Here is a 26,406-nt window from a genome sequence, read left to right on the forward strand (position 1 = left end):
GAGGGGAAATGACAAGTAGTGGTACAGGGTTCCCTTCGCTATGCACCTTACACTAGCTTGCAGAGGATCTACGTAGATGTAGATGTACATTTGAAATAGGTTGCGTGATCGCTATGTACCTCCCTCATCGTTACCTGTACTTGCTATTAATCTACTGGCCATTACAATTGCTATACCACGACGATGACGTGCTACAGACACGAAATCTAACCGACAGGAAGAAGATGCTGTGATATGCAAATGATTAGCTTTTCAGACCATTCACACAAGCTTGGTGGCGACACCTCCAACGTGCTCACAGGAAGAAAGTTTCCAATCGATTTCTCATATACAAACAGCAGTTTACCGGCGTTGCCTGGTGAAACGCTGTGATGCCTCGTATAAGGAGGGGAAATGCGTACCATCACGTTTGCGACTTTGATAAAGGTCGGATTGTAGCCTGTCGCGATTGCGGTTTATCGTATCGCGACATTGCTGCTCGCGTTGGTCGAGATTCAATGACTGTTATCAGAATATGGAATCGGTGGGTTCAGCAGGGTAATACGGAACGCCGTGCTGGATCCCAACGACCTCGTATCACTAGCAATCGAGAAGACAGGCATCTTATCCGCATGGCTGTAACGGATCGTGCAGCCATGTCTCGATCCCTGAGTCAACAGATGGGGACGTTTGCAAGACAACAACCATCTGCACGAACAGTTTGATGACATTTGCAGCTGCATGGACTATCAGCTCGGAGACCATGGCTGCGGTTACCCTTGACGCTGCATCACAGACAGGAGCGCCTGCGATGGTGTACTCAACGACGAACCTGGGTGCACGAATGGCAAATCGTCATTTTTTCGGATGAAGCCAGGTTCTGTTTACAGCATCATTATGGTCGCATCCGCGGTGAACGCACATTGGAAGCGTGTATTCGTCATCGCCATACTGCCGTATCACCCGCCATGATGGTACGGGGTGCCATTGGTTACACGTCTCGGTCACCTCTTGTTCGCATTGACGGCACTTTGAACAGTGGACGTTACATTTCAGATGTGTTACGACCCGTGGCTCTACCCTTCATTCGATCCCTGCGAAACCCTACATTTCAGCAGGATAATGCACGACCGCATGTTGCAGGTCCTGTACGGGCCTTTCTGGATACAGAAAATGTTCGACTGCTGCCCCGGCCAGCACATTCTCCAGATCTCTCACCAACTGAAAACGTCTGGTCAATGGTGGCCGAGCAACTGGCTCGTCACAATACGCCGGTCACTACTCTTGATGAACTGTGGTATCGCGTTGAAGCTGGACGGGCAGCTGTACCTGTACACGCCATCCAAGCTGTGTTTGACTCAATGCCCAGGCGTATCAAGGCCGTTATTACAGCCAGAGGTGGTTTTTCTGGGTACTGATTTATCAGGATCTATGCACCCAATTTTCGTGAATATGTAATCACAAGTCAGTTCTAGTATAATATATTTGTCCAATGGATACCCGTTTATCATCTGCATTTCTTCTTGGTGTAGCAATTTTAATGGCCAGTAGTGTATTTTGCAGGAACAATGGTATAAGGTCCCCTTGAAAGTCATGAAGGACCTGCATTTTTCCCTTTAGATATGACTGGAAACTCCTTTGAATGCCAATGGCTTCGTAATGTGTAGTGTTTCATATTTCTGTCCGGCCCACGCATCTAGACTGATGACAAGAGGACCAGTTGTGCTCTGCTCACGGTTAGACGTCTGGCAACTTTAGCGCGCGGCGGGCTTGCGGCTGTTGCAGGCGCTGTCGAGCAACACGGTGCTGCGCTGCAAGTGCCACGGCATGTCGGGCAGCTGCGAGCTGAAGACGTGCTGGCGCGCCGTGCCCGACTTCCGGCGAGTCGGCGACGCGCTCATGGCGCGCTTCCGCACCGCAGTCCTCGTCGACCAGTCCAACCTGGGCAGCGGGTAAGGCCTTCATCCCACTGCGACAACTGTTGTCACATCTTTTGTGAGACGAGTCTGCATCAGAGTGGTAAAACTTAAGAAAAAAGCCACAAATGAAATGCTGGCATACACACACACACACACACACACACACACACACACACACACAAACACGCGCGCGCGCGTTCGCGCACACAAACTTGCATCATGTGATACTCCTCCTGGGTTTACAGCCGGGTCTTCAAGTCGCCTCAACATTTGATGGTCCAAGCCATCCACCATCTTCGGGTGCTGCTGTTGATCAGTCTCGTTGATCTGACGCTACAGGGTGTTACACTGCTATAGGTGCAAATGAAAGAGGTTTGTAGAGGACAATGAAAGAAGTAAACAACTCTAATAAACAGGCTCAGCCTATACGGGGTGTTCAAAAAGTCTCTCCGCAGTGCCATATGTTCGCCACGCGGGTCGCCTGCCTGGGTTACTTCCCTTCGTGTGGACTCTCCCAACATTCACTGTTTCTTCGATTATCTCAGCTAGACTCAGTAGTATCGTTGGTGCGTGTCGTTACGTTTTGACGTAAACGTTTAAGTTTAGTTTCTTTGTTCGTCTGTTTCGTTTTTGTCACTGTTAAAATGCTAACCATTGAAGAAAGTGTGATTTTGGTCGAACAAGTGTTCAAATCTGGAGATAAATACTCAGTTTCAATTCATCACTCATTTAATTCAGTTTTCTGTGAGACAACACTCCCACACCGCGATAGTGTGCGAGATTTGATTAACAAATTTCGAAGTACGGGTTCAGTGACAGATGCACCGAGAAGTGGTCGTCCTAGCATTTTGTCTGCGGATAAACTACTCGATACTTCCGATACAATGTCTATAAGTTCGAACAAGTGAGTAAGAGAACTCGCCCAGGAAATCGATGTTAGTGTCGGAACGGCTCACACAGCTGTAAGGAAAAAATTAGAACTTTTCCCATACAAAGTGACAATCGTGCAAGAACTGAAAAATACTGATCATAGCAAGAGACTGCATTATTGTCAATGCTTCAAAAATTTCATTTAACAAAATGGAAGGGATATTCTTAATGAAACGTTTTTCACTAATGAGGAGTGGTTTCATTTATCCAGGTAAATGAACTCGCAAAACTCTCGTATATGGAGTACTGCAAATCCATTGTGTATTCATGAGGAACCACTTCATTCTGTAAAAATGGGAGTTTGGGTTACAATTTCTAGACGTCGGATTATGAGTCCCATATTTTTCAACGAAACAATAAACGCACAACGGTACTGCAGTGATATTATGTGCCCAATCATAGGAGAACTTGTGTTAAGTAAAGTACTGAACGGTTATTTTCAACAAGATGGTACAACCGCGCATACAGCTCGCGTTTCAATGTCACTGCTTGCTGATGTTTTTGGTGATCGCATAATTTCACCTTATCTTCTGGGGTGCAGCGAAAGCAACTGTGTATAAAAACTGTCCAAAATCCATCGATGAATGGAAAAGTGCAATATCCACTTTCACTGCTTCTGTTAACAGAAGAAATGTTACAGCTTGCGTTTGGAGACATGATTAGGCGAATTGAACTGTGTATTCAACAACAAGGGAGACACTTACAACATTTAATGTGAAAATGAATATTCAATATATTAATAACTTGTATTTCACTGAATTTCATTTCGGCATATTCACTGCGGCATACGGCACGTGCGGCTGACAATCATACGACACTACGGAGAGACTTTTTGAACACCCCGTACAATCGTTGTCGAAGATTCGTGCTATGTTATGTGTTCCTGAACAGCAACATGAAACTCTAACGGTGCACCATCATGCATGTATCACATACACATTTCACCATTAAGAACAACATCCAGATTGTTGGACATTAAAAGTGTTGTAAGACTGGCGTGACTGCACTCCTGCAGTTGTGCCTGGACCAAAATTTATTAGGATTGTTTGCTTGTGTTATTGTCCTCTTCTCGCCCCTTTTCTTTGTGCCTATAACAGGAAAATACCCCGTGTAGGGTATCTGAGAGTATACAGCGCATGTGACAGGTGGCGCGAGTACTGTCCCAACTGCGAAACACACCAGCAGTGCTGCAGGCGGTGATGGCAAACAGAAACGACACATCGCTGTCGCAGCTAATCGATTAAAGCTGCTGCCGTTTCAGTCAAAGAACGTCGTATGTTATGCATGTCAGCGCACGGTTCCACGATTTGCTTAGAGGATAGCTCTTGTTCCAATTAAAAAGATTATCAGCCAGTTTAATTTCAATAAATGCCTTCAGAACACAACCCCAGCAAAGAAAAGCGACAGCATCCATCTGTGTCTCATTATATTTCGTTGCGTGTCCCTCACGTAAGCAATGCTCTGCAACCGAGGTTTTTTTAAGACTGTTGTAACCGTATGTGGTTCCGGCGTCCCACACACCAGTCCTCCACAATGACCAATGAACGCTTTACCACAGTGGCACGGAGCCAAATGGCTCTAACATTTGGAACATTTTAATTCCATTCATCCCAGCATTAAGTTTATAATGGAAGTCAAGATAATGGAAAGTTCCCATTTGTGGAAATTCTCGTTTAAAAGAGCAATGATGATACTCTGTGGCAGAGCATTTACTGCAGCCCTAGACATAATCATGAGTGTCAGCAAGTGACTAACTGCCTCCCACCATATCAACGCACTGGCATCCTTAGCACGCTGATTCGAAGAGCGTATACTCTATCCCACGCGGAAAGTTTACCACAGCAAATTGAACACTTAAAGCCCGTATTTAAACGCAGTGTATTCGCTAAGTGTCGCTGCTAGTATATTTGGTGGTAGCACTCACGGCACTTGGTGCACGTGTCGAGCGCACGCTGCTGGCCTACACAGGGGCGCCAGATCCGAAATAACATCAGCTCGACGAGACTCCGCGCAGTAGGCTCTCACCTGAAGATGACGGCCAGGTGGACCGTCGAAATATTGTGTCTACCTGAATGAAAGATTCAGCTGCAAATTCATGAAGATTATCACAAGTTATACTTGCGGGAAAGTTTAGGAAGTCACTAAAACCATGCATATAGACAGTTGTCAAACTAACAATGAGAAAGGGAATTTCAGTGGTCATCTAGAGTGGATGCGACCGGACAGGCGACGATGTTTTTACACATCCTGTTTCCTGCAATGACTGCTTAGTCACTGGTGTCCTCAACAAATCTCCTCCCAAATCAGATAGAGACCACCAGTATATTACTGTAACAACAACGACCAGCATCTTGGTTGTACCTACGTATGGGTTCAGTCGTTCTCCATATCCTTCATTTCAGCCACACGACTGTGGAAAAAATAACCAGTGCCTGATGTCTAATGCAGAACCACTCTATATTTGAGACGAGGCTAAACGATTATTTCGAGGACATTATTCTTCTATGAGGACTTTTATTCTATTTTAAAATAAACACTTTATTTAATAATTTAGAGGTTATCTAATTTCGTCCACTGAGCACTACAAAGTTATATCACACTAAAAATTTTTATGAACAGGGTGATCCCGTGATGTTGTTACCATCTCTGAGGCACGATGGTGTCGTGTTCGCCCAACGCTTCTTACAGCGCCTTACAGTCGATCCTCAATTTCCTGTGTATGTACTTTGCAGCCGAGGTGTAATGCTAAATAGTCGTTTTGATCATGTTTTGGGCCGACAAGAATCCCCACACTACAGTTGTGAAGAGCCATCAACGGAGATTATTAGTCAACGTGTGGGCAGTTACAGTTAATGGTTACGATCTAGGCTCGTTTCGTCTTCCTCCCCAATTAAACGCACCAATGTACTCAGTGTTTGTCAGAGACCTACTACCCATGATCCTAGAACATACCCAATTTGTTATTCGTCAACGGATGTGGCTCATACATGATAGAGCTCCACCTCACTTTCGACTGAGTAGTTCGTGAATATCTGGTTCAGACATCCTCTGAAAAACTGAAGGGCAGAAGAGGTCCTGCTTCGTGGCAGGCATGTTCACCTGATCTCACCCCACTTGATTTCTCCTCGTGGAGCCATGTGACGAGTCTTGTGTACGAGACGTCTTTCGAGACAGAAAAAGATCTCCTGGAAAGAATGCCCGCTGCTTGCGACGCGACCGGGAATATTAGACCGGGAACGACAGACTTAGAGCTACGACGCCATGCCTGCATTGGCGCTCTGGGCCGCCATTGTGAGCTGTTGTACCCGTAGCAGCTTGTGAAACTTATGCGGGTTAACAGAATTCATTATCACTGTACCGTAGACATGGGATTTGAAGTATTTGAAATACTTGCGGTTTTACTACTACGTCAACACTGGAAATTGTCTGAGGGTACTGGGCAGTAATCAGTGGGAATACTGTACGTTGTGCTCAGGCTTCGGAGGTTGGGTCCCTTAGTTTGCGCGCTGCGCAAGCCTCAGAACTTGAGTAGATTTTCACTTGTATCTTTCGACTTGGCCGTTTCTGCACTAGCTTGAAGTGGAACGTGTTTGTATCTGGCCACGTGACTTAGCAAGACCTCACCACGGCTAGGTCTGCGGTTCTGTTTGATCAGTGGTTACTGCGTCTATTATTATTTTAGTAGTATTAGTAGTAGTAGTATAGTAGTAGTAGCAGTATGTATTGAACATGTACAATATATAATTTAATGTTCAGTTAGATGTAAGAGAGAAACACAGAGCCCTAATCCTGCAGGAGAAATGAATGCAAAACTAAAATAAGAAATATATAAAACAGTAAAAGAGATAAGGGTGGCTGGTTGATTGCCTGATAAAATGAGATGAGCCAGCCACTCTGCAGCACATTGGAACCTCCAGCTTACACTACATACTATCGGATTAAAAGAATAAGGACATCTGTTAGTGGACATTAATATGGCGTCCGTTCACCTTTTCTCTTTATGACGGCTTTAACTCTGCTGGGGACACTTTCAATGAGGTGTATGAATGTCTGTGAAGGAAAGGCAGCCAGTCCCTCCTCAAGATACTGAAGTTTAGAGAAGTTAGTGATGTCGATGTTTTGATTCATCTCGAAGGTTTTCCGTCGCGTTCAGGTCGGGACTTTGGGCAAGCCAGTCCATTTCAGGAATGTTATTGCCCACAAGCCATTGCCTCACAGATGCTGCCTTGTGACACATTGCATTGTCGTCATTATACAAACAATCATCGCTTACGAACTGTTGCTCTGCTGTGCACAGTACACAGTGCTGTAAACTGTGTTCATATCCTCCCTTATTTAGCCTTTGCTTAAGCGAAGTAAGTGGACCACATCATAACCACGAGTACCACCTCCATACCACGGCACTGCTTCCTCCATACTTCATGCTTCCTCCATACTTTACTGTTCGCACTGCGCATGGCGGCAGGTAACGTCCTCCATGCATTCACCAAACCTCAAACTATTCCTTCACACTGCCACCCTTACTCCTCCTCCAGCGTCACTTAGCACTGACAACAAAAATGTGTGGTTTATGAGGAGCAGCTCGGGCGTCGTACTCCACTTCTTAAGTCCGTACTGGACTGCTAATAGCACTTTGGAACACAAGAGTAATTCCTGCCACTGATTTCGTAAGACTTTTTTTACTACCACACTCTCTGATTCTCGGCAGTCCCTATACGTCAGTACAGGAAGTCAGTCTAGTCTCGGTTTAGGTGTGGTAGGTCCTTCGTGTTTCCACTTCACCGTCACATCATCAACAGGCGACTCGAGCAGCTTTGCAAGGGTTGAATGTGCCTAATTGAGTTCTTCCACAGGTGAGCTCTTCCGACCAACCTTCTCTGCTGTTACTACTGCTGTGCAGACAACACATTACTCCCCACATGCTTTTGTATTGGTAGGCCCGCGTCTCGTGGCAATAGTGGACAATTCCGCAATACATAGCTGTGTCCGGGTACTTTTGATCAGACGGTGTAAATGTTTCAGCGAGAGTCAAGACTTTACGAAAAATTTAAAAGTATTGCCTCTCTTAAGATGTCATTACAGAAAGTAGAGGCCAAGTCTCCTCTAAAATTTTCTTCTGTTGTTGTTGTTGTTGTGGTCTTCAGTCCTAAGACTGGTTTGATGCAGCTCTCCATGCTACTCTATCCTGTGCAAGCTGCTTCATCTCCCAATACCTACTGTAGCCTACATCCTTCTGAATCTGCTTAGTGTATTCATCTCTTGGTCTCCCTCTACGATTTTTACCCTCCACGCTGCCCTCCAATACTAAACTGGTGATCCCTTGATGCCTCAGAACATGTCCTACCAACCGGTCCCTTCTTCTAGTCATGTTGAGCCACGAACTCTTCTTCTCCCCAATTCTATTCAATACCTCCTCATTAGTTATGTGATCTACCCATCTAATCATCAGCATTCTGCTGTAGCATCACATATCGAAAGCTTCTATTCTATTCTAGTCCAAACTATTTTTCGCCCACGTTTCACTTCCATACGTGGCTACACTACATACAAATACTTTCAGAAACGACTTCCTGACACTTAAATTTATACTTGATGTTAACAAATTTCTCTTCTTCAGGAATGCTTTCCTTGCCATTGCCAGTCTACATTTCATATCCTCTCTACTTCGACCATCATTAGTTATTTTGCTCCCCAAATAGCAAAGCTCCTTTACTACTTTAAGTGTCCCATTTGCTAATCTAATTCCCTCAGTATCATCCGACTTAATTCGACCACATTCCATTATCCTCGTTTTGCTTATGTTGATGTTCATCTTATATCCTCCTTTCAAGACACTGTCCATTCCGTTCAACTGCTCTTCCAAGTCCTTTGCTGTCTCTGACAGAATTACAGTGTCATCGGCGAACCTCAAAGTTTTTATTTCTTCTCCATGGAATTTAATACATACTCCGAATTTTTCTTTTGTTTCCTTCACTGCTTGCTCAATATACAGATTAAATAACATCGGGGGGAGGCTACAACCCTGTCTCACTCCCTTTCCAACCACTGCTTCCCTTTCATGTTCCTCGACTCTCATAACTGCCATCTGGTTTCTGTACAAATTGTAAATAGCCTTTCGCTCCCTGTATTTTACCCCTGCCACCTTCAGAATTTGAAAGAGAGTATTCCAGTCAACATTGTCAAAAGCTTGCTCTAAGTCTACAAATGCTAGAAACGTAGGTTTGTCCTTCGTTAATCTATTTTCTAAGATAAGTCGTAGGGTCAGTATTCCCTCACGTGTTCCAACATTCCTACGGAATCCAAACTGATCTTCCCCGAGGTCGGCTTCTACCAGTTTTTCCATTCGTCTCTAAAGAATTCGCATTATAATTTTGCAGCCGTGACTTATTAAACTGATAGTTCGGTAATTTTCACATCTGTCAACACATGCTTTCTTTGGGATTGAAATTATTATATTCTTCTGGAGGTCTGAGGGTATTTCGCCTGTCTCATACATTTTGCTCAACAGATGGTAGAGTTTTGTCAGGACTGGCTCTCCCAAGGCTGTCAGTGGTTCTAATGGAATGTTGTCTACTCCAGGGGCCTTGTTTCGACTTATGTCTTTCAGTACCCTGTCAAACTCTTCACGCAGTATCATACCCCCCATTTCATCTTCATCTACATCCTCTTCCATTTCCATAATATTGTCCTCAAGTACATCGCCCTTGTATAGACCCTCTATATACTTCTTCCACCTTTCTGCTTTCCCTTCTTTGCTTAGAACTGGGTTTCCATCTGAGCTCTTTATATTCATAGAAGTGGTTCTCTTTTCTCCAAAGGTCTCTTTAATTTTCCTCTAGGCAGTATCTATCTTACCCCTAGTGAGATAAGCCTCTACATCCTTACATTTGCCCTCTACCCGTCCCTGCTTATCCATTTTCCCTGCTCCCGTCGATCTCATTCTTGAGACGTTTGTATTCCTTTTTGCCTGATTCATTTATTGCATTTTTGTATTTTCCCCTTTCATCAGTTAAATTCAATATTTCTTCTGTTACCCACGGATTTCTACTAGCCCTCGTCTTTTTACCTACTTGATCCTCTGCTGCCTTCACTACTTCATCCCTCAAAGCTACCCATTCTTCTACTACCATATTTCTTTCCTCCATTCTTGTCAATCGTTCCCTTATGCTGACCCTGAAACTCTGTACAACCTCTGATTTATTCAGTTTATCCAGGTCCCATCTCCTTAAATTCCCACCTTTTTGCAGTTTCTTTAGTTTCAATCTACAGTTCATAACCAATAGATTGTGGTCAGAGTCCACATCTGCCCCTGGAAATGTCTTACAATTTGAAACCTGGTTCCTAAGTCTCTGTCTTACCATTATATAATCTATTTGATACCTTCTACTATCTCCAGGCTTCTTCCAGTATACAAACTTTGTTCATGTTTCTTGAACCAAGTGTTAGCTATGATTAATTTATGCTCTGTGCAAAATTCTTCTACCCTGTCGAAAAAATATAAAATTCATTAAGTTACAATGTGACATGTTGTAGGCATCAGATACTACGTCGTCCTGCCACCGTAGTATGACACCATTAGTTAATGGACAGTGTCATATTCAGAGCATGGTCAAGTCACCTTACCCTATCAAAGGGACGACTATGAGGTATGCGAAGACAGCACACTTGGTTCTATCGAGTTGAGCTCGTTGTCCCTCACGACCAGACACTGTGTTACTCAACAGTGACAGCCTGCAGTGGATTGATATATTGGGTCGCATTGTGTTTTGTGCAGGTCTCTTTGCTCGCTTAGTCTGTTATCTCGCTTCCCCACATTCTCACGTGACCCGGTATCCTACATACAGACACACGCTTCCACTGCTGTTGAAGAAGGAGCAGTTTATTCTATAGTGTTTGCACTACTTTCTCCGCTGGGCGCGCTTGCTGCAAAACTTGTAGTGAACTAAAGAAATCATGTACGTTTACATCTGATACACGAGACTTCATTATTACCATCCTAACCAACCATCGGTAGATGCCTTCTGTCTAATAAACAGGGGAACGCCTAAACTTTGTGGGGTTGAAACTGATGTTTGAGTGAGTTTGGCGCCCTGAAAGAGACCTGTTTAGAAATGAGTTATTAAACGCTAAACTGGAATCAGCCTTCAGCAAAGCAACAAAAACTGGCACGATGCCACACAATACGGCAGAACGGTGACTAAACCTCTTCATTGATCACGGGTTCGCACCATGAAATTGTGCAAAACGCTTCAGTTCTGCCGGTCCCCGCGCACGGGTTCCCGGGTTCGATTCCCGGCGGGGTCAGGGATTTTCTCTGCCTCGTGATGACTGGGTGTTGTGTGCTGTCCTTAGGTTAGTTAGGTTTAAGTAGTTCTAAGTTCTAGGGGACTGATGACCATAGATGTTAAGTCCCTTAGTTCAAAATGGTTCAAATGGCTCTAAGCACTATGGGACTCAACATCTTAGGTCATAAGTCCCCTAGAACTTAGAACTACTTAAACCTAACTAACTTAAGGACATCACACACACCCATGCCCGAGGTAGGATTCGAACCTGCGACCGTAGCAGTCCCGCGATTCCGGACTGCAGCGCCAGAACCGCACGGCCACCACGGCCGGCTAAGTCCCTTAGTACTCAGAGCCATTTCAGCTTCAGCTCTGGACTTGAACCATTTTTAGCCGACGTGTTAGGAAGCAGCACACAAAATACGAATGAAAAGAGAGGACGTCCTTGTAGTAAATGGCAATCCTCCCCGTTAATGTAGCTATAATTTTAGGTGGAAAACGAATAGACTGTGAGCACTGTTCTGCTGTGATACCTAAAGGGGTTGTTTTTGTTGTTGAGGTCCTCAGTCCGGAGGAACTGGTTTGTGCATCTCTCCGTCCTGTGCAAAGCCTCTTCTTTTCTGTGTAACTGTTGTAGCGAACGTCCATTGAAACCTGCTTACTCTGTTCCAGCTTTTGTGGCCTTCCACAATTTTTGCCTCCTGTTATTCCCTCCATTATCAAAATGACGATTTCTTGATGAGTCACGTTGTGTTCTATCAACCGACTCTTCTTTTAGTCAGGTGTGACATACTGGTTTTCCCAGTTCCTCATTATTTTTTCGATCTACCCATCCAAGCTTAAGCATTCTGCTGTAGCATCACACTTCAAAAGCTTCTAACCTCTTCTTGTCTCAACTGTTTGTTGTTACGTTTCACTTTCCTACAAGGCTACACTACACGCACATACCTTAAGAAAAGACTCACTAACATTTAAATTTTATATTCGTTGTTAACGAATTTGACCGGCTAGATTAGCCAAGAGCGCTAATGCGCTGCTTCCTGGACTCGGGTAGGCGCGCCAGCCCCAGATCGAATCCGCCCACCGGATTAACGACGAGGGCTGGTGTGCTGGGCAGCCTGGATGTTGTTTTTCGGCGGTTTTCCACATCCCCCTAGGTGAATGCCGGGATAGTCCCCCGTTCCCCCTCAGTTACACGACTCAGACATTTGCAACACATCCGCACTTTTCCATGATTTACACTAGACGCACACAGATGGGGTACTCTGATTCTGTCCCGGGGGGTATGGGATGGCGGGAGTAAAGGCATCTGGCCACCCCTTCCAATTAACATGCCAAATACGATTTAACCACGGCAACCCCGCGCAAAATTCGGGACGAAGGCGCAAGCGATAGCGATAGATAGATTCGTTGTTAACGAATTTCTATTTTATACAAATTCTTCTTTTCATCTTCCAGCTTTCTTTTCTTTGCTTAGTTCTAACTTCCCATCTGAATTCTTAGTATTCATACAGCTGTTTCCCTTTTCCCCAAAGGCCTCTCTAATTTTTTTCGATATGTGGCACCCATCTTTTCCCTAGTTATGCACGCTTCTACAGCGATGCATTTGTCCTCTAGGCATACTTGCTTAGCCATTTTGGACTATCCATCAATCTTACATTTTATTTTCCTGTATTCATACCTACCTCCTTCATTTGCCGCGTTTTGTCCGCCCCGGTAGCTGAGTGGTCAGCGCGAAAGACTGCCAATCCTAAGGGCCCGGGATCGATTCCTGGCTGGGTCGGAGATTTTCTCCGCTCAGGGACTGGGTGTTTTGTTGTCCTAATCATCATCATTTCATCCCCATCGACGCGCAGGTCGCCGAAGTGGCGTCAAATCGAAAGACCTGCACCAGGCGAACGGTCTACCCGACGGGAGACCCTAGTCACACATTTCCATTTTTTTCCCGCATTTTGATATTTTATCTTTTCATCAGTTAAAGTCAAAACCTCTTCTGTTAGCAAGGTTTTCTTCTCGTGCTTCTATTTTTGCCAATTTGACTGTTTGCTGCCTTCACTATTTCAGCTCCCAAAGAAACCGATTCGTCTTCCGATTTGTTTTCTGTTGTTTTTCTTTCTCCGTCGATCGTTGCCTACTGGAAATATTTTGCACCTTAGAATCTGGTTTCTAAAACTCTGTCTTGCCATTATATAATATATCTGGAACTACCACTGTACAAATCAACCTGAAACCTTCAATTTTCTTCAGATCTTTGCGACGTACAAAACCTTCTTTTATGATTCTAAAATCGTTAGCAATTATTAAATTGCAAAATTCTACTAGATGGATTCTTTTTTCATTTCTTCCTCTCAGTGCATGTGGTCCAACCATTTTTTCTTCCTTCCCTACGATCGGACTTCAGTCACCCAACGCAACTGAATTTTGGCTTCCTTAACTATTTGAGAAATTTCTTTTATCTCATCATGCACTGTTTCATTCTCTTCATCATCTGTCGATCTAGTAGACGTACTATTGTGTTAGGTATCGGCTACGTGTCTACCTTGATTACTATAATGCGTTCAATATGCTATTCAAAGTAGCTTTCTCGCAATCCTCTTTTCTTATCCATTATTAGACTTACTCATGGATTATCATCTAACATTCTGAAGAACACCAGTTTTGTTTTTCCCGTTGACGCCGTCCCTAAGAGTAGCCACTGCTCGGAGATCTAATTGGGGGGGGGGGGGGGGCTATTTGATCTCCGGAATATTTTACCCCAAAAAAGAATGCCATTAAGCTATAGATACATAGCTACACGTCCTTGGAAAAAATATCAGCTTCAGCTTTCTTGCTTCCAGCGTTTGCAGTACCAACACAGCAAGGCCATGTTGGCTAAGCATAATAAGGTCACATCAGTGAATCAATCAGATTATTGCTGTACGACGACTAAAAAGGATGCTTCTCTTCTTCGGAAAATACAGATTTGTCTTTCTTCTGGATAGAAACCTCTCCGTTCCGGTTGCACCTACAGTGCAACAACCAGTGTCGCTGAGGCAAGCAACGCACCCCTTCTCAGCAACGAGTATCCGAAGGGACCGGTACCTCGTGTCTCATAAACCCTCACTGAACAGACTGACGTTTACAGTTTAGGTGTATGGAGCTCATAAATGCATAAACTCATAGTAAGTGCCCGAAATGCAGTACTCTTACTTCTAAACAAGCATGCACTCGTCGAAACATGGACTGTCACAGCCTTTCAAATACTCGCTGACGGTTTCCAATGTTTTCTCAAGTTTCCGGATAGTTGCTGCATAGACCAATGGTTTAATGTACTTCCAGAGATAATAAACCCAAAGACTGATGTCGGGGGAAGTGTAGGTCATGGAACTGATCGTCCTCTACCTACCTATCTTCCATGGTAGATACTATTCAGTGCATCTAGAACACACAGACTGAAATGTGCTGGAGCTCCATAATGCGTAAACCATACGTTTCTTCTTATTTACAGGGGCACCTCTTCTAGTAGGTCTTGCAGTCTGTTCTGAATGAAGTCTCTGTAGACAGCGTGTGTAACATGCTGTCAGAACGTATGGCCGTATCAGACAGTCACCTACAATTCCATCCTACACTTTAGTCTTAAACTGATGCTGATGTCTAGCCTATACTTTAGCATGAATATTGCTATCGGCCTATACGTGTTGATCGTGGAAATTTGTTGTTCTCTCTCTTTCAAACGTTGCCTCGTCTGTAAACAAAACCGAAGAGAGAAACGACGGATTGACAGTTTGTGCAACAAACCATCGGAAAAAGTTCTCCCATGGTGGGTGATAGGCAGTGGTGAGGCTCTCCACCCGCTGAAGAGCGTAAGGGTACATGAGGTACTCGTGAAGTTACCTCCATGCTGAACTTCGAGATGTACCAAGTCCCAAGGTCACCTGTCTTGCTCTGATGCCTGCCTAATTTTGGACAGCCCGTAGAACTTGCTTTTCCTAATCAGACGTACGAGCTACAGGCAGTTTTCCTCAGTCAATAGTCTGTGGCGCTACGGATCCTGTCTCGGTAAAGCGACGATACAGAGGTATCAGAGGTTGGATGATACAGTTGTCTTGGCCTGAAAACGCCCTCTGATACAGTCATGCAGCTTCATGTCCACTGCCATTGGTGCGGCTACACATAAAAATCATGTCTGCCTGCTCAAGAAATGAATAGCCTGCCATATTTGAACGGAGTACTTTCAGGCAACTCACTAACATGAACACAATGGACACGTTGACAAGAGACTAATGGAGAATGTAAACAATTGATAACGCAACGCCACCTAGGATATACAATTAGACAAACGGGTGCTTATATAAGTGAAATTGTTGGAAAGCTGCTCACTGTCAACTTTCTGTAATAACGCGAAAATGAAGGATTTACGGACATACATTTACCTGAACTTTTTTCCTTCTTTTGGTGTAAGGAACCTGTCCCCAAAGTTTGTGAAAGTATCTTTGAAAACTTTGTGTATGGGAAGGCCATTCCCAGACTCTAGCAGTCAACCGTCCCAAAGACGATGGAAACGTTGACGAGGCCTAACACCCCAACTTCATTCATTTAGAGAGTGGCCGTGAAAGTCCACGAGCTTACATCAGAAAAGTGTGTCCAATTTAATATTACTATCATACTCTTTGAAGCATCGGCGGGAAATACAGTTAATTTTTAAAAAAAAATTCGTATCAAGTGATGGAAGTATGTATGCAGATTGAAGAGACGAATGAAAATTTGTAGCAAGCCCAGGACTCTTAGCCGAATCTCCTGCTCACATGGCAGATTTGCTTACCACTTCGCCACCCTGACAGAGTGGCTTTGCATAATTGCATGGACTGCACTACTACGCCTCCTTCCTCAATTCAAATTCCCGTTCACCCCTCAGCCCATTTGGTACTCCCATTGTTTGATGAGGGAGGCGTGGCAGGGAAGTCTGTGCAGCGGTGCAAAGCCAATGTGCCAAGGTCGCGTAGTAGTTAGGGCATCTGTCAAGTGAGCACGAGACTTGTGTTCGAATCCTGGTCTCGGCACAAATTTTCTTTCGTCACATCAGTCTTCATATACAGGGTGGTCCATTGATCGTGAGCGGGCCAAATATCTCACGAAATAAGCGTCAAACGAAAAAACTACAAAGAACGAAACTCGTCTAGCTTGAAGGGGGAAACCAGATGGCGCTATGGTTGGCCCGCTAGATGGCGCTGCCATAGGTCAAACGGATATAGGCTGCGTTTTTTAAAAATAGGAACCCCCATTTTTTATTACATATTCGTGTTGTACGTAAAGAAATGAGAATGTTTTAGTAGGACCACTTTTTTCGCTTTGTGACAGATGGCGCTGTAATAGTCACGAACATATGGCTCACAATTGTAACGAACAGTTGGTAACAGGTAGATTTTTAAAAAAATAAAATACAGAACGTAGGTACGTTTGAACATTTTATTTCGGTTGTTCCAATGTGATACATGTACTTTTATGAACTTATTTCGGAGAACGCATGCTGTTAAGTGTGATTACCTGTCAATACCACATTAATGCAATGAATGCTCAAAATGATGTCCGTCAACCTCAATGCATTTGGCATTACGTGTAACGACATTCCTCTTAACAGCGAGTAGTTCGCCTTCCGTAACGTTCGCACAAGCATTGACAATGCGTCGACGCATGTTGTCAGGCGTTGTCGGTGGATCACGATAGCAAATATCCTTCAACTTTCACGACAGAAAGAATTCCGGGGACGTAAGATCCGGTGAACGTACGGGTCATGGTATGGTGCTTCGACGACCAATCCACCTGTCATGAAATATGCTGTTCAATACCGCTTCAACCGCACTCGAGCTATGTGCCGGACATCCATCGTGTTGGAAGTACATCGCCATTTTGTCTTGCAGTGAAACATCTTGTAGTAACATCGGTAGAACATTACGTAGGAAATCAGCATACATTGCACCATTTAGATTGCCATCAATAAAATGAGGGCCAGTTATCCTTCCTGCCATAATGCCGCACCATACATTAACCCGCCAAGGTCGCTGATGTTCCACTTGTCGCAGCCATCGTGGATTTTCCGTTGCCCAATAGTGTATATTATGCCGGTTTACGCTACCGCTGTTGGTGAATGACGCTTTTGTCGCTAAATATAACGCGTGCAAAAAAACTGTTATCGTTCCATCATTTCTCTTGTGCCCAGTGGCACAACTGTACACGACGTTCAAAGTCGTCGCCATGCAATTCCTGGTGCATAGAAATATGGTACGGGTGCAATCGATGTTGATGTAGCATTCTCCACATCGACGTTTTTGAGATCCCCGATTCACGAGCAGTTTGTCTGCTACTGATGTGCGGATTAGCCGCGACAGCAGCTAAAACACCTACTTGGGTAACATCATTTGTTGTAGGTCGTGGTTGACGTTTCACATGTGCCTCAACGCCGGCCGGAGTGGCCGAGTGGTTGTAGGCGCTACAGTTTGGAACCGCGCGACCGCTACGGTCGCAGGTTCGAATCCTGCCTCGGGCATGGATGTGTGTGATGTCCTGAGGTTTTTTAGGTTTAAGTAGTTCTAAGTTTTAGGGGACTGATGACGTCAGACGTTAAGTCCCATAGTGCTCAGAGCCATTTGAACCATTTTTTGTGGCTCAACCCTTCCTGTTTCATTAAATAACGTAACTATCCGGCGAACGGTCCGGACACTAGGACGATGTCGTCCAGGATACCGAGCAGTATATATAGCACATGCCCGTTGGGCATTTTGATCACAATAGCCATACATCAACACGATATCGACCTTTTGCGCAATTGGTAAACGGTCCATTTTAACACGGGTAATGTATCACGAAGCAAATACCGTCCACACTGGAGGAATGTTGCGTGATACCACGTACTTATACGTTTGTGACTTACAGCGCCATCTATCGCAAAGCGAAAAAAGTGGTCCAAGTAAAACGTTCATTTTTCTTTACGTACTACACGAATATGTAATAAGAAAAGTGGGTTCCTATTTTAAAAAAACGCAGTTGATATCCGTTTGACCTATGGCAGCGCCATCTAGTGGGCCAACCATAGCGCCATCTGGTTTCCCCCTTCAAGCTAGACAAGTTTCGTTCTTTGTAGTTTTTTCGTTTGACGCTTATTTCGTGAGATATTTGGCCCAGTCACTATCAATGGACGACCCTACATATGCAGATTGAAGAGACGAATGAAAATTTGTAGCAAGCCCAGGATTCTTAGCCGAATCTCCTGCTCACTAGGTAGATTTGCTAACCACTTTGCAATCCTGGCTGAGTGGCTTTGCATAACTTGCATGGATTGAACTATTACGCCTCCTTCCTCCATCCAAATTCCCATTCACCCCTCAGCCCATTTGGTACTCCCATTATTTGAGGAGGGAGCCGTGCCAGGAAGTCTGTGCGGCGGTGCAAAGCCAATGTGCCAAGGTCGCGTAGTGGTTAGGGCGTGTGTCTAGTGAGCACGAGACCTGGGTTCGAATCCTGGTCTTGGCACAAATTTTCCCTTCTTCACATCAGTCTTCATGTATACATTATAGATGTAACTCTTCAGGCTTCCCCGGCGAGATCTTGACATGTGGAATAATCGGGTCTACTGCCGGATGTTTGTGTCGCTCTGGCACAATATTTCGGCCACGTAACTCGTTGCCTTCTTCAGGTGCTACCTGAAACTGCCGTGTTAGAGGATCTTGTCCAGTATTTGGTGGACTAGGCGGGCGCGGACGTCCGTCGGAGTACCACGCAAGTGCCAACACCTCAGGAGCAGCGCCAAGCGGGCGCGGACCACGAACTGTACGCCAAACGCGGGTCCGGCCCCAGACAGGTGCCACTGTCACTGTCACTGTCACTTGTCCATACGGGTCTGCCCTGCCCCGTGTTGGGAGCAGGCTAAGCATACGCTGCTGTTCCTGCATAATCCTGTATCTGTGGAGTGGCTTCCTCACGGTACGAATTGGCCTGAGGTGTTTACTGGGGTGGAGTTGTCCTCTCTCTGCCACGAGATATTAATCTCGTAACAGGTCAGGCCAACGCGTGGTTGGCTTGTGGTGAATAGGATGGCCCGTCCCTTATGAGCCTATTGTCGGACCGTACAGTCCGCTCATAGAAGAGCCGCGCCGATTGTTTAAATCGGTCGCGGAGGAAGGGGATGCCAGTTTGGCGGTGTAGCCGAGCGGTCGAATTGACCCTCGGTAGGCCCAGAGCGAGCTTGAGCGCCCTGTTCTGCACCCTCTGCAGCTTGTTGATATCTGTGTCGGCTGCGTTGCCCCACACCACGGCCGCATATTCCAGCACTGGACGAACCAGCGCCAGGTACAGCGTGATGCCGTGGTGGGAAGGCAAGGCAGACGACGGGTTGAGCATAGGGTACAGAACGCGCCCAGACAGCTGCCACGACCACAGGTGGTGGACGAGCCGGGCGCGGACGTCCGTGGGAGCACCAGGGAGGGGCCAAAACATCACGAGCAGCACCTGGCGGGTGCGGACTGCGAACGGAACGCCCGACACAGGACAGGCCTCAGAGAGCTGCCACAGATGGCGCCCAAGTCGGGCGCGGACGTCCGAGGGAGCACCAGGGAAGAGACAACACATTACAAGCAGCGCCAGGTGGGCGCGGACGGGAAAGAGAGCACCCAGCGCCCTCTAGGCATAAATACTGGACAAAAATCTAACATTCACCCATCACATCAGAGAGGCTAGAAACAAGGGCTTCGCCCGGCTCTTTCAGTTATATCCACTCCTACAAGGCAGGGGACTTACAGTACCTACCAAGCTCAAAATCTGGAAAACCATCATCCTGCCAGCCATACTCTACGGATCAGAAGCGTGGAGCATGGCAGCAGACACCAATCTCAAACAGTTGGGAATCACCCAAAACAAAGCCTTCCGAGTCGTTGCGGACGCTCCGTGGTTCTCGAGCAATGATGAGTTAAGAGCAGTGTTAGGACAGCCCTCATTCTATCATCTCATAAAGCAAAAATCATTAAAATTCTATGAATCATCCAACGCATCACCACACCAACTCATCAACTCTCTGGGAAGGAATGAAAACCCTGACCAGAGAGCACCAATCACTACCATCCATCACCAATTCAGGCGATAGTCATACGTATTCATATGAAAGGGGAAAACCGACCCCTAGCCAATACCGTATAACCCCCGAATCCGCACCACCAAGGAACGTTTCGTAAGACAGAGCGTTTTCAAGGACGCTGGTTCTTCAAACACATCATGGGTATAGATCCAGCCATTTCATGTCAACACGGCAGTCTCAGGTAGTACCTGAAGAAGGCAACTAGTTACGTGGCCGAAATATTGTGTCAGAGCGACACAAACATCCGGCAGCAGACCCGATTATTCCACATGTCTACATCAGAGATGTTTGAGATTGAAAAGCTCCTTTAAGTGTCTGAAAATAAGACGATGTATCGAAACCTCCTAACTGATTAAGTATTTTCCACAACAGTTCTCCTCTCACGATCGCCGAGGACAACACGAGACGGCCGTCGTCCGCTGAGCGGAGCGACGAGGCGAAACCGGGGGCGGCGGGTGGCCGCGGCGGCGGGGGTGGCAGGTCGCGGGGGCGGCGGAAGCGTCGGCGGAGGCGGCGCAAGTTCCCGGCGCTGGGCGAGCTGTCGCGCGACCTGCTCTACTACCAGCGGTCGCCCACCTTCTGCGAACGCGACCCCTCCGTCGACTTCCCGGGCACGGTGGGCCGGCGCTGCAACCGCACCTCGACGGGAACCGACAGCTGCGCCTCGCTGTGCTGCGGCCGCGGCTACGACGTCTTCCGGCAGCGGCGCGTCGACCGCTGCCACTGCCGCTTCCACTGGTGCTGCCGCGTAGCCTGCCAGAACTGCACCATCGAGGAGTGGGTCACCGTCTGCAAGTGACGCCGCGCCGGAGTCCCACCCGTCTCTGCTGACCGCAGTCCCTGCAGCGCACGCTGCGAGGTCGTCGTGTGTGACGCGACGCCGCCTCTGACGGTACTCGCCCCACTGCGAACCGAGCGTGTCCGAGAGCCGCTCGACAATCCACAAGAAGAACGCGTCTTGTCCCACTAATTAGAGGGGTACTTCCCAAGCAAAGGCCCTTTCTTAAATACATACAATGTATTCGAGATCTTCACTGATTATCTAACGTGCTCACCGTCACGTTTCTCCGTAGGCAAATCCTCACATCTGCTTTCCACAGGTTTCTAATAATTCAGAGACGCGCGATGCATTAACGTTCTAATACCCTTTCGAAGCAGGTAACTTACTTCTCAGCCGCATGGCTAGGAATGTGTGGATTATTCCTTAAGTGTTACTATTCAATTTGATAAGAAAAACGCAGAGTAAAGCAACAACGGCGAATGAATCACAGCTTTCCAATGAAAACCAAAACCAAAACACGGTCGCTCAGTGGCTAGCGTAACATAAAATTTCGTACAGCATGTCATTACCCAAGCCACCACGTTTGTTGAAACATTTCGACGTGTGTGCATAGATCTCGGTGTCGGATAGGAACACGTTCAGCACCATACTAATGCGTCAAAAATTATGTATTGTGATCTTTTAGCTTTCTTCGCGAAAATAACGACTATCATGTCTATGTGATTATCAGCCGGCTTGATGTTCTCATTTTCCTTCCACGATATTTCGAAAACATCCCTATTTGAATGCGTCAAGTGTTAGATGCAGAAGTGGTTGAACGAAAACTGTTAACAGGGATGCCCTCTAGCAATTTATTTTATGAATACCAGAAGAAATTAGCCTCATCGTGGCAGTAAATGGCGTTCACAGAATTAAAGTCAGGACTTCGTCGCTTTACCACCGTAATACTTGACTGGTGATGTACATTATCCAAACGGAGCTTTGTAGACGTCACACAAGATTTCTCTGATGTCTTCTGAGGACCTACATTTTTCTACTTCAGATGAGCGACAGACGGAAAGTGACGTGTCTAATCTCTTACAAAATAATTTTTCCGTATCTTAAAACGGCGTGCGACACCTATAGTGCGATACTAATGACAAATTCTATACACGAATGTTCGAATATTGACTTGTTGTGTTAGTCTCTCACCTGAATGTCCTTGCTTATATGTAAACCCATGATACGTCCGTCCACTTGCGTAAAAATAATGGTAGTCATCCGTAATGGTCAACCACATCGCTAATTAGCTGTAACAGCTTACCATCGTATCCTGCAGAGGTGAAGAAAGCTTTCATTTTATTAACATCAGTATTAATACTTTTTAGTTTTAATTCATCAGTGTGTACTGGCTCCTTTCTTATCACTCCACCCTCTCCCACAAACAGGTCATTAACAGCTACTTTCCACGATCTTTTGCGTCCGCCTCTCGCTGCTTACTTCCAAAAAAGACTAACTTCAGAAAAAACACTTTATAATGTGCACTTGGAGCGAAAATAATTATATTGTAGTAATTTTTGGACGGAGGTGAATATAATACCAAAGATGCAAGTTTCATCACAGAAAGTGGTAACACTAAAAAATACATCACTTACGAAAACTAAGCACTACTTTAGCGAGAAATCAATATACATAGGTCAAACAGAAGAAACTGTCTGCCGTGAACAGTGCTTCCAAATGACTCTATTATTCTATGTTTACAACAAAAAAGTCTATAATCGCAAGTGATAATGATGAGCTTACTGTAGAGGAATTTTCCCCAGTTGTACTGTCTTGGTGTTTCAATTCTTTGTGAAGTTGATGAATACATCCTCCAACTATGAACCTAATAGGGAGCGCGAAGAATACTTAGTACGACAGATTTTGTCGTAGGACACGTGTGAATTAGCTCTGTGCGTTATTCTTCCCAACGAGGTCCTTCACTCCAAACCACTTGCGGGTGGGAACCAGAAACATATTGGGCGTATAATTCTGTAATGTAATCATAGACGTGAATTTTACCCCATTATTTCATTTTAAATCAACAACTGCCAAACAAATAGACTTGTACAAACTTATCCACGTCTGAATACCTATTCCGTACAGACACAAAGTGAACTATGTATAGGTATCATGGAGTCCTTGGTTATTTTCCTGTTTTTATAACTGAAATACATTTTAGAGGGGCATATTTCCCTGGTTTTCTGAATTGTCCGTAGTCTCATTACTACCAGTGCTCTGCTGTCACTTTCAGGACTTAGTTGTTTTACGACGTTAATACGGTAATGTCATAGACATCGCAGAAGATTTCCTTCATGTCCTCTGAGCACCGACATCATAGTAATAATTAAGATTCAAATGGAAAGAGACGTACTTTACGTCTTACAACACAATTTTTCTATAGTGCCAGTTGCAATGAGAACACAACGCTTAGCGAGTTCAATATTAACCAGAAGGACATGGGTGAAGACATTTTCAGTATAAATAAAAATACTAAAGTTTATACCTACATAGAAGGCGGGTGAAGAAAGAGCATGTTACTTTCGTTACACTAGTGTAATTTCGATGTTAGGAAGAACTCCGCTAACAGCTGGTAAAATTGTTGTTTATTATAACATAATCGGTTTCGCAGCTTTAAGCCGCTTCATCAGGTGCAACGATGTTAAAAGATCATAGACATAACTATCGCTCCCAAGCCTTCTTTGCCTTTCGCTCGCCAAGGTGTTTACGATATTCTTTAGACAGTAAATTTTGACTATGAGCGATGGGTATGCCTATGATCTTTTAACGTTGTTGGCCGTAATGATGAGGCTTTAAGCCGGAAACCATTTGTTTTTTAATAAACACCTACAACAATTGTACCTGCTGTTAGCGGAGTTCTTCCCAACATCATAGATGGGGTGTGATGCCTTAGTTACTAGTTTGGACAGCTACGATCTGTAAACTGTAAAACGGTATTTCTTCAGAGCAAAGGAAATCCATGATTCGCTGTGTTCCATCATATTCGATGTATATTCGCACAGTCGGTGGGTGATTTTGGGTGGGGGGGGGGGCGGAAGAAAGGATGTGATGCCTTAGTTACTAGTCGATGTGCAAGGTTTGTATACTGTGAGGTTTTACAAGTTTCTTTCGTGCTGAGTAAAGATGTCTTTCGGCAGAGTTTATTCATAGCTCACACATTTCCGTCATTCTTATGTCGCCCAGATTCAACTAGCACGATTGGCGGACACGCAACATCAGAGTACACTATTGTTTTTCGATAATTATTTTAAGTTTCAGAATAATCGTTAGAAATACCTGACACTATTCTGTCTGCAGAATCATTTACTTACGTAAACTCGCAAACGCCTGGTTTCGTGCTTCTCCACAAAAACTAAATAAAAGTTGTGCTATATGTTGGTCGATCATCTACAGATACCGTCCCAGTGTATCTAATGACCTGAAAGTCCCTTCTGGAAGAACTCTGAGTACGTGGCAATAAAAACCAAGTTCCGTGGCTTCATGGCAGAGGTTTGTACTCCAATAATTCTGACTGCAGCATTATCCAAAAAAAATCTATACACAAGGGCACAATATATTCCCAGCCCTTAGATCGTTAAGCCAAAACACTATGAAGGATGTCTCCATAGAGCGTACTAAGATTTGCACTTATTATGCCGGCAATCTGTTGCTTTGGGATTCGCGATAAACAGAACATGCGCAGGTCAAGATTAGACACATTCACCGTGATTTGAGGGAATTACATTACATACTGAAATAACATGACTCCAAGGGAGTTGCAGATATGTTTCTTTTGGCTACCTCGTTGTCAAGAATGCCTCATAAAATCCATTGTTAACGTATAGCTCAATAAAATATCTCGAGAGCATTGTTATTTCTGAATATTAGGGATTCCCCAAGGCTATCTGTAAATCGTTCTATGAAAATGTGCGCTGTGGTTAATAAAAATATTTAACATACAAAAACACCACTTTATGAGATTTTGTATGATCCTTCAATCAAATGCTTTGCTCAGAATGTTTTTTGTATTCCCTAAGATTCCCAACGGCGATAAAAATGTTCGGGAAAGGCAGACAGAGTAGTGGTCGTTTCTGTTGTACGAACTGAGTGGACAGTAAACTGCATGTCTACAGAAGCAGATATCCTTCGGGTTATAGCTGGGTTTTACAATAATTTTAGCGTTTACGGAGATACTTTAAGGTGTCGACGCAATATATATTTCTGTAAACTGACAGCTAGCAGTCCGATCACATTCCTGGAATCACGTTGTCTTCTTATTATCACGCAATAACCTTTTTGTTTCAGCAAACTTTCAATGGGATACATTTTGCCCCCGTTTTGTTGCAAGCGACGTTTCATTTTGCACAGATAATTAAAGTTTCTATCATAATATCGCTTGTGTTAACAATGGCTGACTTAAAAATCTAGCAAGACCATTCACTTCACAGAATTTGCTTTAGATCTCCGTATCGTGACTTCCTCTATCGAACAAAGTTGTCGTTGCGAAGACATCCAGTGAGAGGTTTCAGACAGCAGGAGGCCCTTCTCTGTTTTGACACGGACGCAGAATTAGACTTCTGAAATACATAATTCAATTGAGTAAAGGCTGTTTCTACAACCTTTTGTCGGGTTTCTCGGCCACAAAAAAGTAGCACCTTTCGGCTAAAGACTAAGGAAACCTTATAGTTCTGCCGTGAAGCAATAAGCACGGAGATGACATTTTGCCGTATTTCAGATGTTGCCCATTACAACATTTTTAAAGCACTTACTGTCGAAAATCGTCTTTCCTTTAAGATTTTATTTCTGTATTTACGAAATAACATGCTTTTCTACAATCATACAATGGATGTATTTCTTATAAGAACATTGATCTCTTTACCTCCATTCTGATTATTTTTCTCAAATATTATTCCATATCTAAATTGAAGGTATACTTAAGTTTCAGTACATCTAACTTTTGTCATACATTAGAATGTACTTCACTTCGATAATTAAGTGAAAAATTTGAAATTTTAATATTTTCTAATGGACGTATAAAAGTGTTTTCAATATAAGTTATTATTTGTCAAAATGTATAAAAAATTAGTAGTTGTAATTACAACTTCCTAGAAATATTATTTATGTTTATTATTTAAATTATTTTAGTCAGTAATCATCACGTTAATGTGTAAAGCTCTCACTGCATTCGTAATGCAGAAACATCCAACTCTTCAGAAACAATGTACGGTGTTTTTGTGTAGAGTTTGTGTATACAGTATTACTAGTGTTACAATAAATGGGTTCCTTCTGAGAGTGAATAAGAGTTTTCGTAATTCCCGGATCCCAAACCAAGTGCAAAGCTGCTTGATTAGTCTGGCCATACATACATATTTTCTCATCCAGTATCTTATT

At 44.5% G+C, this 26,406-nt stretch overlaps 1 protein-coding gene across 1 annotated transcript in view; it reads left to right on the forward strand.

Annotated features, from left to right (window-relative positions):
• LOC124594536 (protein Wnt-4-like) overlaps positions 1-26,185 on the forward strand; it is a 297,425-nt gene extending 271,240 nt beyond the window's left edge. The window contains exons 5-6 of the mRNA XM_047132909.1: positions 1,765-1,931; positions 20,589-26,185. Of these exons, the coding sequence (XP_046988865.1) occupies positions 1,765-1,931; positions 20,589-21,015 (594 nt within the window). The 3' untranslated portion in view covers positions 21,016-26,185. The remainder of the gene's footprint in view (positions 1-1,764; positions 1,932-20,588) is intronic.
• Positions 26,186-26,406: the final 221 nt, after the last annotated feature.

This window comes from Schistocerca americana, chromosome 2 (assembly GCF_021461395.2).
Source record: "Schistocerca americana isolate TAMUIC-IGC-003095 chromosome 2, iqSchAmer2.1, whole genome shotgun sequence".
NCBI lineage: Eukaryota > Metazoa > Arthropoda > Insecta > Orthoptera > Acrididae > Schistocerca > Schistocerca americana.